This window comes from Ziziphus jujuba, chromosome 1, assembly GCF_031755915.1.
Source record: "Ziziphus jujuba cultivar Dongzao chromosome 1, ASM3175591v1".
Taxonomy (NCBI): domain Eukaryota; kingdom Viridiplantae; phylum Streptophyta; class Magnoliopsida; order Rosales; family Rhamnaceae; genus Ziziphus; species Ziziphus jujuba.
Genome location: NC_083379.1, coordinates 13406472 through 13421317, shown reverse-complemented (window position 1 = coordinate 13421317; position 14846 = coordinate 13406472). Strand labels below are relative to the sequence as shown.

Below are 14846 nucleotides of genomic sequence, written 5' to 3'. Positions count from 1 at the left end.
CAGAAACGTATGTGAAAGTAAATTTATAAAAATCTAAACCAATATCATGAAGTCAAGGTCAAATGTCAATGAAATGCAAATTGCACGACATTCTTATCAACTTGAACTTGGTTTTCAAACTTTTCCTTCTCTCCAGTTAATCCATTTCAAAGATGAATTTTAAAGGTTTAATTAATCAATCCTTTCCTTGCACGAAAATATTTAACCATATACTCGAGGTAATATACACGTAATCTGAAAATAAACGAAAAAAAAAACTATAAATAGGGCTCTCTTTGTTAACTTTTATTCACAAACCCATCAAAACAAAATATTCACAAACCCATCAAAAACAAAATGAACTCCCCAATAACCTCTTCAATGTCTTCTCTCCTTTTTCTTTTTCTTTTCTCATTTTCATTGGCATCATCAGCTTCAGCTCATACCCATGAGAACTTTCTCCAATGTCTTTCTCACTATCCAAACACCACCTCCAATATCTCCCAACTCATTTACACCCAAGCCAATTCCTCATATGCATCTGTCTTGAACTTCTCCATTCGAAACGGTCGTTTCTCTTCTCCCACAACACCAAAACCCCTCGTCATCATTACACCATTACAACTTTCCCATATCCAAGCAGCCATTAACTGCTCAAGAAAACATGGCATGCAGGTTAGGATTCGAAGCGGAGGCCACGACTACGAGGGTCGTTCTTATGTCTCCCAAGTACCATTCGTCGTGATCGATCTGATAAACCTAAGATCGATCACGGTTGATGTTGATGAAAGAACTGCATGGATTGAGTCCGGTGCCACAATCGGCGAACTTTATTATAGAATTGCAGAGAAAAGTAGAACTCTTGGATTTCCTGCAGGCGTTTGCCCTACCGTTGGAATTGGAGGACATTTCAGCGGAGGAGGATATGGAACTATGCTACGAAAATATGGCCTAGCTGCTGATAACGTCATTGATGCACATATAGTTGATGTAAATGGAAGGTTTCTTGATCGACAATCAATGGGAGAAGATCTTTTTTGGGCCATTCGAGGCGGTGGAGGAGCGAGTTTTGGGGTTGTTCTTGCATGGAAGGTTAAACTTGTTCCAGTTCCATCAACTGTGACTGTGTTCTCAGTTAATAGGACCTTGGAACAGAATGTTACCCAACTCGTTCATCGATGGCAATACGTGGCGGACAAAGTCGACGAAGATCTTTTTCTCAGAATCCTCTTACAGAGTTTAAATGCAAGTGGTGAAGGGAAAAGGACAATACAAGCTACATTCGATACCTTGTTCCTGGGAGGTGTGGATAGGCTTATTCCATTGATGGAGAAGAGCTTTCCCGAGCTTGGTTTGACGAAAGAGGATTGTATCGAAATGAGCTGGATCGAATCCACTCTTTACTTCAATAGATTCTCAAGTGGAGAATCATTGGATGTTCTTCTTGATAGGACTCCAGGTTTTATTCCTTTCAAAGGGAAATCTGACTACGTGAAAGAACCTATCCCTGAAGAAGGATTGGAAGGATTGTGGGAAAAACTGCATGAAGAAACTGCAGGAAGAGCTCAACTGCTCTTCATTCCTTATGGTGGAAAAATGGCTGAGATTTCGGAATCCGAAATTCCATTCCCACATAGAGCTGGAAATATATACAAAATTCACCACGTGGTTGTTTGGGAAGAAGAAGGAGATGAAGCTGCACAAAGGCATATAAGTTGGATAAGAAAGCTTTATGCTTATATGACTCCCTATGTGTCTAAAAATCCAAGAGCTGCATATATGAATTATAGGGATCTTGATATTGGAACAAATAGGAATGGAGTTACTAGTTACACAGAATCAAACATTTGGGGGATCAAGTATTTCAAGAACAATTTCAACAGGTTGGTGCACGTGAAGACCATGGTTGATCCAACCAATTTTTTTAGGCATGAACAAAGTATTCCACCTCTTTCAGCTAGGGTGTAGAAAATTGATAACTAGAAATTAATTCTTAGGTATGTAAAGAAAATTAAGTACCATACATATTTACCCTCTACATTTTTATTTTTATTTTTTCTAGTTTTCTCATATAGAATAAATGTTAAAGGTCATGTGGACTTTTACACACACACACACACACATATGTACATATATATATATATATATATAGTCTGCATCATGGTCTTGTTACTTGTTGATATAATAATAATTGTGTTGAGGATTTTTCTTTATCATAATTAATAAGAATCGTTTGGTTTGCCTATAATTTGTTACAATTTTTTTTAATGTTTTCTTGTGCATGCATGTATAAAGTGGCCTTTCCACACCAATTCTTAGATTTGTAATAACCATGCGTTAATTAGCTGTTTGGCTTTTATCAATTTTAAAAGTTATATCTACCCTGGGCATGTAAAAACTGAGTTGGGACTTTTTCCAATAAGATCTATAGTGGGCTCTATGTGCACACCACCTAAAAAATTGAATATGCTAATTTAATATGATATTAGATCCAAAAGAAACTAAATTTAAAACTCAACAATTTCATCAAAAAGGATCTATGTGTTAGGACAAAAAAATATAAATGGAATTCAACCATTGGGTAGTAAATAAAATGCAGGATTTTTCTATTTGGCTATCTCTCACTTTCATGACAAAACGGTCATATAGATTTTAAGAGTAAGGTCAATATTGTAAAATGCTAAATCATATAGAATACTTTTTGTTGCCAAACGTAGAAACGTCCACCATCATCAAATAGTCAAATTGTTTAATCTGCAGGATTTTGCTGTTTGGCTATTCCACACTTTCATGACATCACGGTCACATAGATTTTAACAATAAAGGCCAATATTGTAAAATGCTAAATCATATAGAATACTTTTTCGTTGCTTAGAAACGTCCACCATCATGAAATAATCAAATTGTTTAATCTGTAGGATTTTTCTGTTTGGCTATTTCACACTTTCATGACAAAACGGTCATTTATATTTTAACAATAAAAGTCAATAACGGAAAATGCTAAATCATATAGAATACTCAAATATACAAAACTGTTCATGCAATGTTCCTTCAAATTAAACATTATTTCAAAAGAGAAAAAAAAAAAAAAAGAATTAAACCACTTCCCCACAACTTTTAATTAATATACATATGCGCATTACAGCAGCGGCTGCACACTAATTTTATGGTGGGCGTCAGCTTGTTTAAATCGAATAATAAATCAACTTATTACCGTTTATTATCAGCATCTATATCCGTCGTAGCAACATCCTTATATATATGTATATATAAAAAAGGATTGTTTTCGGTCTCAATACGGTTCTATTAAAATATATCAATAAGTATATATATATATATATATATGGACTTAATTATATATATATGGAATTTTTTTTTTCTGTTATGCTGACATATGTGATACATATATATATATATATATATATATATATATATATAATTTGTTAAATCTTGACAAGCCTAATACATATGGTATGTAGCTGATGAACAATCAGAAACGTATGTGAAAGTAAATTTAGAAAAATCTAAACCAATATCATAAAGTCAAGGTCAAATGTCAATGAATGCAAATTGCAGGACATTCTTATCAACTTGGACTTGATTTTCAAACTTTTCCTTCTCTTAAATTAATCCATTTCAAAGATGAATTTTAAAAGGTTTGATTAATCAATTCTTTCCTCGCACGAAAAAATTTAACCATATACTCGAGGTAATATATACGTAATCTGAAAATAAACGGAAAAAAAAAAAAACCTATAAATAAGGCTCTCTTTGTTAACTTTTATTCACAAACCCGTCAAAACAAAATGAACTCCCCAATAAGCTCTTCAATGTCTTCTCTCCATTTTCTTTTTCTTTTCTCATTTTCATTGGCATCATCAGCTTCAGTTCATACCCATGAAAACTTTCTCCAATGTCTTTCTCACTATCCAAACACCACCACCAATATTTCCCAACTCATTTACACCCAAACCAATTCCTCATATGCATCTGTCTTGAACTTCTCCATTCGAAACCCTCGTTTCTCTTCTCCCGCAACACCAAAACCCCTCGTCATCATTACACCATTACAACTTTCCCATATCCAAGCAGCCATTAACTGCTCAAGAAAACATGGCATGCAGGTTAGGATTCGAAGCGGAGGCCACGACCACGAGGGTCTTTCTTATGTCTCCCAAGTACTATTCGTCGTGATCGATCTGATAAACCTAAGATCGATCACGATTGATGTTGATGAAAGAACTGCATGGATAGAATCCGGTGCTAAACTCGGCGAAGTTTATTATAGAATCGCAGAGAAAAGTAGAACTCTTGGATTTCCTGCAGGCGCTTGTCCTACCGTTGGAGTAGGAGGACATTTTAGCGGAGGAGGATACGGAACTATGCTACGAAAATATGGCCTAGCTGCTGATAACGTCATTGATGCTGTTACGGAATTGGGAGAAAAACAAATGGCAACAGAAACAAAGAAATCGAAGAACAAACACACAATTAACGTGGAAACCCTTGACGGGAAAAACCACGGGCAGGGAGAAGCAAATCCAATATCGAAAGATTTGTACAAGGTGAGCCAAATTTCGAGATACCCTAAAAAAAAACCCCAATTACGGCCGAACAAAAATACAGATATATATATAGTACAGAAGAAACCCCAATTACGGTCTCGGGCCTATCGGCCCGAGACCTCCGCTTCCACCACAGAGCCCCAAATTTTTCTCCAAAATTTAGTTTCACTAAATGGGTCGCACCGCGAGCTTTTCGGGTCGGGTCAACAAGAATTCGGGTCACAAACTCTAACAGATGCACATATAGTTGATGTAAATGGAAGGTTTCTTGATCGACAATCAATGGGAGAAGATCTTTTTTGGGCCATTCGAGGCGGTGGAGGAGCGAGTTTTGGAGTTGTTCTTGCATGGAAGGTTAAACTTGTTCCAGTTCCATCAACTGTGACTGTGTTCTCAGTTAATAGGAACTTGGAACAGAATGTTACCCAACTCGTTCATCGATGGCAATATGTGGCGGACAAATTCGACGAAGATCTATTTGTCAGAATCATCTTGCAAAGTTTGAATGCAAGTGGTGAAAGGAAAAGGACAATACAAGCTACATTCGATACCTTGTTCCTGGGAGGTGTGGATAGGCTTATTCCATTGATGGAGAAGAGCTTTCCCGAGCTTGGTTTGACGAAAGAGGATTGCACCGAAATGAGCTGGATAGAATCCACTCTTTACGTTAATGGATTCTCAAGCGGAGAATCATTAGATGTTCTTCTTAATAGGACTACTTCAGATTTTATTCCTTTCAAAGGGAAATCTGACTACGTGAAAGAACCTATCCCTGAGAAAGGATTGGAAGGATTGTGGGAAAAAATGCATGAAAAAACTGCAGGAACCGTTCAACTGCTCTTCATTCCTTATGGTGGAAAAATGGCTGAGATTTCAGAATCCGAAATTCCATTCCCACATAGAGCTGGAAATATATATAAAATTCACCACACGGTTATTTGGGAAGAAGAAGGAGATGAAGCTGCACAAAGGCATATAAGTTGAATGAGAAAGCTTTATGCTTATATGACTCCCTATGTGTCTAAAAACCCAAGAGCTGCATATATGAATTATAGGGATCTCGATATTGGAACAAATAGGAATGGAGTTACTAGTTACACAGAATCAAGCATTTGGGGGATCAAGTATTTCAAGAACAATTTCAACAGATTGGTGCATGTGAAGACCATGGTTGATCCAACCAATTTTTTTAGGCATGAACAAAGTATTCCGCCTCTTTCATCTAGGGTGTAGAAAATTGGTAACTAGCAATTAATTCTTAGGTATGTAAAGAAAATTAAGTACCATATATATTTAACCTCTACATTTTTTTTTCCCTCATATAGAATAAATGTTAAAGGTCATGTGGACTTTTACACAGACAGACAGACAGACAGACACACATATATATATAGTCTGCATCATGATCTTGTTATTTTTTGATATAATAATAATTGTGTTGAAGAATTTTCTTTATCATAATTAATAAGAATCGTTTGGTTTGCCTATAATTTATTACAATTTGTTTTTAATGTTTTCTTGTGCATGAATGTATACAGTGGCCATTCCACACCAATTCTTAGATTTGTAATAACCATGCGTTAATTAGCTGTTTGGCTTTTATGAATTTTAAAATTTATATTAATTCCTTAATTACTTTCAATGAGCAAATAAAGATCTTTACTGTCTAGCATTCACATAAATGGCTTATGTATAGAGACAAATTAAATCGCGCTGACAGAAATTATTAAAAAAAAAAAAAAGGTTGATACCTTTTAGATGAAAAAATTTAAAAAGAAAAAATAATAATAATAATAATACTATCTACCCTGGGCCTGTAAAAACTGAGTTGGGACTTTTTCGAATAAGATCTTTGGTGGGCTCTATGTGCACACCACCTAAAAACTGAATACGCCCACGTTAATAAATTTTTTGTTTTTATTTTTTATCCCTTAAATAATTTTATACTATCTTGTTTATCAATTGAAACAATTTTAATTGATATATATTAATATTATTAAAATATTAAATATAAAAATAAACGAGTAAAAAATATCAACAACTACTCCAATAACTTACATATAAAAATATTTTATATTATTTTCATTTTCTATTTAGATTTCGTATTATTTTTATTATAAAAAAAATTATATTATTTTCATTTAATTTAATAAATATAAAAAATAAAAAAATATTGTGGGAATATCTATAAAATTTTACCAGGCTCAAAAGAAATTTTACTTTTTTTTATATTCATTTTTTTTTTCTACCATGGAAAAGAAAAATAATAATAATAAAAATAAAGTAAAAGAAGTTTAATGGTCCATATACCCGACCCATGAGGTCGGGTTCCCGCTGGAGAAAGTAGCAGAAGAATGAGGATAAAAATGTGGGCGTTGGGAAGTGAAGCAAAAACGAGAAGGAAATGGGAAGCAACTGGTTGATTCAGTGTATGAGTGTTAGTCGTCCAATCCACACCGCACTTTTCTTCTCCTTCAAACGCCTCAACATTCCCTTCACAACCTCCACCCTCTTCTTCCCCACCACCACTACCACATCGTCAGCCCGCTTTTCTTCCTTTCCTTCTCCATCGGCTTCAGGTCTCTTTCCCCTTCACTTTCAACCATTTTTATGTTTTCTTCTTTGAAAATTTGTTTTGGGTGTCGATTTTTATTTTTTTTGTTGTTATTGAAGCTAACTTGGATAATGGCAAAGTGGGTAAAGTTGGTTTACCTCAGCTGGATGTTTTGAAGCAGAAAATGGAGCTTCTTGGGATAATCTGCACCCATTCTTGTGTCCCTGGACACTACTATAATCTTCTTTGTCCAAAGGTATATTGGTTATTCATTCAACCTACCAGGTGGTGGCTGTTCATATTGTTTATCATAATGTTGTAAGTGGGAAGTATACTCTGTTGCTTTTGCTTGATGTAGTGCAAAGGTGGGCAGTCAATGGAGAGAAGTTTATCTCTACACATCGAGCAAAACGGGTATTATGCTCTAGCTATTGTTGTTATAATTTTTATTACTATTATAGCTTTGTATATCATTGAGTTCAGAAAGATATTATACTGGAATAATTTTTTGTAATTGGGAACCACAGGGATTTTGCAATGTGGAGGTGCTTTCGCTTTGATTGTGGATGGGCTGGCCGGGTAATATAATTTGGTTATGTAATTTTGTATTCTTTGTAATATAATTTGGTTATCTATTTTTGTATTCTTTTATATGCTTACTGTTTCAATTAGTGGCAAGCTAGGATGCCTCAACCATTTGATTGCTTGCTATTTAGGCATTTGCAGACGATCAGGCAACACGTGATGGAGTCCACAAAAAGGTTACGTCCACTGGAAATATGACAGAGAAGAGCCTAGGTTTAGTACCGCTAGATGATAAGGTACTTAGATTCATATTTGTCTGCCAATATGTGAGTTTTTTTCGTTTCTGAGTTTTGTTTACTAATGTGTCTTTATGTGTCAAAGTACATATTGAATGTGGAAATGTCATTGGAGCTTCATTCGAGGTAATTAGAAACTAAATAGATAATATATAAGAATAAAAAATATGAATGCAACCCAGAAAGAATAAAGAAACCTTAGAAAGCAATAGAAGCTATTAATACGATAAGTTCCAATGAATAAATACCATAATTTGAAAGATATTATTTTGTGTGATAAGAATTTTGAATAGAGATGTAGAGGTAAGGAATAAGGGAATATGAATAAATGATATGTTATTTCTGCCCCACTAGAAAATGTCTTACTTTTGCTGAAGCCCATAAACCTCAGCGTTATTTACCTTCTTTTTTCTCTTTTTGGTTAGAAATAAATAGGCTCATGGAATATTAATATCTTGCACAAATGCTTCTCTGTTTTTCTTCCCCCTTTTTTTTTTTTTTTGTTTTTTTTTTGTTTTTTCCACCCTAATTTGTTTTGTTATCATCCTTCTGTTTGAATATGTTGTACAAAATGAGGGAAAATGACAAAATGTTATCTGATTTGCCAGAATTACTCCTTTTCCTACTAAAGCTGAAATTACTCATAAGATAAATTAAAGGCCAAACTTTAAGATAAATTAAAGGCCAAACTAACTCCTTTAGAATTCTAGGTAACCTATATAACTATGGTTAACTACATGCAAGAGGGTGAGAATGGTTAAAACTTCTTGGCCCTTACATGATGTTATGCATGTATTAACATGAATGCATGGAGTTTGATTTGATGATAGCCCATTACAAATTGATTTTAAAGACTATGTTTGCAATTTTATTTATTTGAAAATCATATTAAAAATTCTAGGAAAAGTGTGTCTACCTGTGTCCAAGACTCAACCTGAATAGCCTCATTTGCCTAAAACCTGTTAAAGGCTACAAGGGATCCAAAAAATTTTGATCAAGAACCAATCATAATATTGACTATCTACGTTCTTGCTATTTGAGGTTCTTCCTGCTGAATGTGGACACTCAATGTGTTTTAGTTAGCATGATTTTTAAAAAATGCTTATCATATTGAGTTTAGTTGTGTAGTCCTTTTGTGAAATTTGTTGTGTCCAGACTCCATAACTCATTTTTGAGTTGAAACATGACTCACATGGTCATGCCCACATATCTGGTCTGGACTCACAGACTATATTATTTACCTCTCTATCTCTCTCTTTCTAAAATGCCATCCTTGTGACTCCGGGGGCCGATGATGCATGATTATACTTTTATTTCAGGCAATTGCATATTTTCGTGAACGAATGATCTCTGAGGAAACTCTGCATAGGAATGGTGTTATGCGACTTCTCGGTGACAAGGTACCCTTGAATGGTACAAATTGTTTATCTTATGATAGGTAGTTGGAACTTGTTTGGAGAAGTTTAGGTGGTATTGAACAGAAATTAGTTAATTTATTGACTTAGACAAGTAAGTATATGATGAGAATTTATTATTATTATTATTTTTTTGGTTGATTTTTTACAGGTCTTGTTTGCTGCAAACATACATAAATCTTAAGATCATCGTACCTAGTAAAAGACAGCAATCTCACCCTCAAATAAGCCAAAAAACCCACTGGAATTTTTTATTAAACTCCGAATAGTTCTTACAGATCACGGACGGTACCACACAACACATGTATGTTCACAAACATGTATCCCAATATTATACCGTATGTTTGACTAAGCTTTCTAAACTGCTACAGACTAGACCCAAGAATAAGATGGCACACTCACAATAAGAAGAACGAGTAACTGAACCAGCCTATTTTACAAAGTCTGAAAATTTATAAATTTTTCGATGAAAAATTTGAGCACATTAAAGTTAGCAACAATGAAACCTAGATAAAGCATGAAACCTGATTTACCTAAACTTGACTGTGCCAGTGCCACCAGTATAAAGGAGGCTGCCACAAGTTGTCAAGTGTGCCAGAAAAAGGATAATATTTGAGGTTTAAAGTTGGCATTGCATGTATTAGGTCTGAGCTGCTTGTTTCTCAGTTTAAATTAACATCCCCCAAGATGGTTATTGCTATATATATGTACAAATGTTTGATGCATATGGATAACATGGATATTTTATATTGATCCTCCATGAAATCAGAAAAACAATCACTAAGATGTTGCAGCACCCCCCTGAAATTGAATCACATTATATATATGAGTTGGCTTCTTCTGACTTTTGCCATCAATTAGGCACATTGTATGAAATGGCAGCAAGTGGATTTCCAATCTATAGTTTTGCTTCATGTCCTACTATGCCAAGGGCTTGAAGGTTTCCTTTACTGCTTCAAATTGGTTGTAAAATTGGTTGGTTGTAAAAAGTTATAAATTTGGTATAAATTGGTTGTAAAAAATTATAAATTCAAAAACTTGGATTATCTAAAAGTATATAGTCTCATTGATAACTAAAAAGCAGAGTGTTTTTTGATTTTCCACTTTAAAGGGAAAAAAAAAGGGCTTTCATTTCCTATAGTTTGATAAACAACCAAATATCCCATCACCAGTCTTAATAAATTATTCTTTTTGATTCTAAAGCACAATGTGTTAATGATTGTTGCAGCTTATTATTGCATTTACTTATAAGCAAAAGGGGCTTCTAGTTGGCTGCAAGTACCGAACCGTGGAAAAAAAGTTTTGGCAGGTGCTATTGTGATATTGGTCACACTTTTTTTATATATAGCAATATATGGCGATCTAATATTCACATCCACATTGTTTTCATTTGGTTTGGTTTGCAATTATCTCTCTTTGCTTTTCCATAATAAGGAATTTGGATACGATCAAAGACCTCATGATTTGGATGATAACTTTTATCTGAAGGAGCATGTTTTTATCACAAAGCATTTTACTGGAGGCAGTCATTATGCATGCAAAAACAGTTTGTTAAATCAATCAAAATCATCTTTTGAGCTGCATGTGAGCAATGCTTTAATAATAGTGGATTCTTTCTATAAGAGTTCATTTCAGATAATGTATTATAAGAACATTTTCTCTTTTCTAAGTAAAGAAATTAGAGATTTTCCAAGACAAGCTTTGTTTTTGCCCTCCACATCTCCATGGACTCTATATGTTCATAACTGCATAAACAGTTTATTCAAGATGTTAACGGAAGATGAAACTTTTGAGATTAGGGTGTTATATTATAGATTTTCTTACCCTAACCTATCTTTTGAGTCATAGACATTATTTGGGAGTTTTTAGTGGACACCGGGTGGGGAATCCCCTTATATAATAGTACAGATTGATACATGTCTATTTCATCTGCCAACTTGTTCATTCACCAAATTTGATACAAAATCTTGATGCATTTGATGTAAATTCCATTACAAGTTCATTTATTGATTTTTCAGGAGAGGGGTACAGAAAAAGTATTATATGGACTTGATGACATAGTTGATGCAGATGAAATCATCATTGTAATTACTAGTTCACTATTGTTGGAATTTAGATTGCTTTTGTAAAGATTTTTAATTCTCTCTCCTTCACCTGATTGTTACTGTTTTGATGCTTCTTATAGGTCGAAGGTGAATTAGATAAGCTGTCAATGGAGGAAGCTGGCTTTCGCAATTGTGTGAGTGTACCTGCTGGTGCACCAACAAAGGTTTCCAATAAATTACCATCTTCCAGCAAGGTGAGGATGACACCCAAAAACTTGCTAGATCCTCTTATTCTGGTTTTATTTTAGAATGATCTTTGTTACACAAAACAACAATTAGTGGCCGTTTACATTTTTCTCTTTTCTTTTGGCTTCTTATCAAAGCTCATATTGCAGTATAGTATTTACTATTGGAGACTGTAAAGTGATGATATATAAAATTTTAAACTGATTTTTGCCTTAGCTGAAGCACCAGGACCTCTTTTTCAAGTCTGAAGTAAATGGCATAAAATGTTAATATTATAGAGATACAACCACAGACAGGTGTATTAAGGGCTAAGATTCACTTTGCTGAAACAGTTACCAAGAAAAGATTAGCATAGCTTGCGGAGAAGAAAAGCTCTTTCATGTCAAAGATAACTTGGCCATTGATGAGGAGCTTTGTGTATTTTTCTTGTATAGATCAATGCATTGATGTGTCTCGGAAATAAACTAGCAAATGTTATTCATCATTGTATACTTAGCATTCATAATCATCAAAAGTTTAATCATTTAAATCAGTCTTTCTTTGTAATGTAACAACTATGACTCTGAAGTTTCCCTTCCTCCGTCCAAGATGAGCCAGTGATGTCCACAATCTTTTAGGACCATTGAGAAAGCCAAAAATGGCTCTTAGTTCTGAAACCTGAAATACATATCATAGTATTTTTAAGATACCCGTTGTCAGTAGACTGAATGCATGACCTAATCTTAGAACATTATGAGAATTTCCGCCTGACATTTCCTTTGAGAACTAGTTCTTATATATTATTTGAGCAGTACTAATTTTTATAGTTTGATTCTAATGTCTAGTTGACATTCACTTGCAAGTTAAACCTTGTTAATCATCGATCAGGAATTAGTTTTTGCATGTATCTTTCATACTAGATTTCGGATCCATAAATTCTTTAACAGTCTCTTCGTTTACATAACATCTTTGTATGCATATGTTCGCGAAGTCAGGACACTGCATATCAGTATCTTCAGAACTGCAAAACGTACTTGGATAAGGTATGTGTTTAAACTGCCTGCAAAAACTTTGTCAAGTAGGGATGAAGTTTTAGAGTTATCCTTATCTTCTCGTCTTTCTTTTGTTTCTCACCTATTAGGTTTCTCGAATTATCCTTGCAACTGATGGAGATGCACCAGGCCAAGCTTTGGCTGAAGAGTTAGCACGCCGTCTTGGAAAAGACAGGTTATATAAATCATGTGCCCAAAATTCTTCTGTGTTCATAGAGTTTTGCTTGTTCTATATGTAGATGCCTTTCATATTGAGGCAAAATAAATAATCAAAAAAATGTTTAGGACCTACCTAAACGTTTGATGGGAGTTGATGATAACATTTGTTGAATGATTAATTGTAGTCTGCCTTTAGCTGGAAAAAAATATGGAAGTGGTTAGAGCTATTAAAGTTACATACCATCATCATATTAGTTGTCATGAAACTTGTAAACATTAGCATGAATTACGATCATACAGTGGGGGTCATGTGGTGATGCATCTACTGGTTTATTGTGAGGACCGGTGAACTTCAGGGTTAGAAACTGTAAGGTTCATTATGTTGTTCCTTCGGTAGCTACGATGAAGGTTATGCTTATGCCTTATACTTCATGTTTATTGACTGTTGACTGACTTCTTTTTCAATAAATTGTGGGCTTCCAGATGTTGGCAAGTGCGTTGGCCAGAGAAAGATGAGTACAGTTGTTTCAAAGATGCTAATGAGGTTTGCTCTCGCTATGTTATTTTCTGTTATTGTATTTTTTTGTTTTTTAGATTTTTTATTTATTATTATTATATTTTTTTGGTGCAACTTTTAGGTCTGATATATTTATGGAAGGTTAGAATGCCATATGAATTTGAAAGGATATCTAGGCAAGATGCTATACCAATTCTACTGTAATATTCTTTGGAAGTTATTGGTCATTCCTGAAGGAACCTTTTTATTAAAATGCTAGAGTGTGACTGTTTGGTGCTCGAAATAAAGTGAACTTTACAATGATTTATTTTACCAATTCTCTATGTTCTATTGTTATTAAATAAATTTATCAAATTAATTGTATTTATTAAGAATTTGTTCATATGTTGGAGAATGTGCGGGTGAAACAATTTTTGAACATTTTCTCTATGATAATTTTGGTTACCCTCAATATTTGTAAGATTGATGAAGCCCAAGCAACATGTCAATGAGTACTATGTGCAGTTCAATCATACAAAGTATTCTTTTTCCTTTAATAAAAAAACAAAGAAATCCTTTTAGTGCGAGATCAAAGATGGTTAGGTTATAACTTTCTTCAGTTTTTTTCTCTCTGAGACTTATGATATTGCTGCTTGGAAAGAGAGAAAAATAAAATTATGCTGTGTTCCATTCTTAAATTTAATGCTCCTTACATATTTGCTTCATTTGAGGTTTATATAAAATTGGTTTGGCCATATGCTAACCTTTCATGGACAAGGAGTATTTCAATCATTGTATATATTTTTTGTTTATAAACTGGAAAGTAAAATTTTAGTAGATAGCTTAGGGTAAGCATATCACTTATGGCCTCTATGCTTATGTAATATTTGATCTCTCTACAGGTTCTCAAGTATAAGGGACCAGATGCTTTGAAAAAGGTAATTGAAAGCGCAAAGTTATATCGGTCATCTATTGAGGACCAAGTAACAGAAGGTATATAGGCCAGATATTAACAACCAAAAGTCTTTAACTTTACAGTGCAAGGATACATGCAGACCATGAAATTTTGTACAGATTTCAAGTTGCAGTAGGCAGCAGTAATCTCTCTTCCATTTTGATGGCCTGAGTGATTTTGGAAATGTAATGTTGCTATACAAATTTGAGTACAGAATAAAATAGGTTAAGAAACTTGGGTTTGTTTGATTGTAAATGGGAAAGCAAGTTCTATAGATGTGCTTATTTTGTAATTTGACAGATTATTTTATGATAAGAGATATTCTTGTTACATATATCAACTAATGTAGAGTTTGAAGTCAATCTGACTTTCTTCTGCACAAAATCTGCTTCTCAGTCACCGGTGAAATAGCATCTAGAAAATGCTCCATCAAAATTTATCATGATCTTCTATTCCTCGAGCTTTTTCTTTCTAGCTCTTTAGCTCTATTCTTTTGTACACAACTTTTTATATATTTCTAGTAAAGATCTTAGGCATAGACAAATGGTGCTTCGCACAGTATTATCTGATAGGCTCGAGA

At 34.1% G+C, this 14846-nt stretch overlaps 2 protein-coding genes and 1 pseudogene across 7 annotated transcripts; all 3 read left to right on the top strand.

Annotated features, from left to right (window-relative positions):
- The first annotated feature begins 278 nt into the window (after window positions 1-278).
- LOC107418377 (tetrahydroberberine oxidase-like) lies at window positions 279-2227 on the top strand. The gene has a single exon (XM_016027067.4). The coding sequence runs from the start codon at window positions 337-339 to the stop codon at window positions 1945-1947; it is 1611 nt and encodes a 536-aa protein (XP_015882553.3). The 5' UTR covers window positions 279-336; the 3' UTR covers window positions 1948-2227.
- Window positions 2228-3754: 1527 nt separating this feature from the next.
- LOC107418321 (tetrahydroberberine oxidase-like) lies at window positions 3755-6044 on the top strand (annotated as a pseudogene).
- An 875-nt stretch (window positions 6045-6919) lies between these two features.
- LOC107418353 (primase homolog protein) lies at window positions 6920-14600 on the top strand. Of its 6 annotated transcripts, XM_060813881.1 has the most exons (14): window positions 6920-7123; window positions 7218-7354; window positions 7457-7512; window positions 7626-7677; window positions 7815-7919; window positions 9239-9319; window positions 10563-10643; window positions 11353-11418; window positions 11520-11633; window positions 12600-12647; window positions 12746-12831; window positions 13299-13359; window positions 14214-14249; window positions 14350-14600. In XM_060813881.1, the coding sequence occupies exons 1-14, from the start codon at window positions 6949-6951 to the stop codon at window positions 14371-14373; spliced, it is 1122 nt and encodes a 373-aa protein (XP_060669864.1). In that variant the 5' UTR covers window positions 6920-6948; the 3' UTR covers window positions 14374-14600. The 6 variants fall into 6 exon arrangements, 5 of the variants coding, with proteins under 5 accessions (XP_060669864.1, XP_048323401.2, XP_015882528.3 ...); XM_016027042.4 differs by having other exon boundaries at window positions 6921-7123; window positions 14214-14600; XM_048467445.2 differs by having other exon boundaries at window positions 6994-7123; window positions 7280-7354; window positions 14214-14600.
- The last annotated feature ends 246 nt before the right edge of the window (window positions 14601-14846 follow it).

What these genes read in the sequence shown, in the direction of transcription:
- LOC107418377 (XM_016027067.4), top strand. Translation starts at nt 337, where the DNA reads ATGAACTCCCCAATAACCTCTTCAATGTCTTCTCTCCTTTTTCTTTTT.
- LOC107418353 (XM_016027042.4), top strand. Translation starts at nt 6,949, where the DNA reads ATGGGAAGCAACTGGTTGATTCAGTGTATGAGTGTTAGTCGTCCAATC. An exon ending in ATTGTGGATGGGCTGGCCGG is followed by an intron (nt 7,678 to 7,814) that starts GTAATATAATTT and finishes CTTGCTATTTAG; the next exon opens with GCATTTGCAGACGATCAGGC. An exon ending in GTTTCAAAGATGCTAATGAG is followed by an intron (nt 13,360 to 14,213) that starts GTTTGCTCTCGC and finishes ATCTCTCTACAG; the next exon opens with GTTCTCAAGTATAAGGGACC.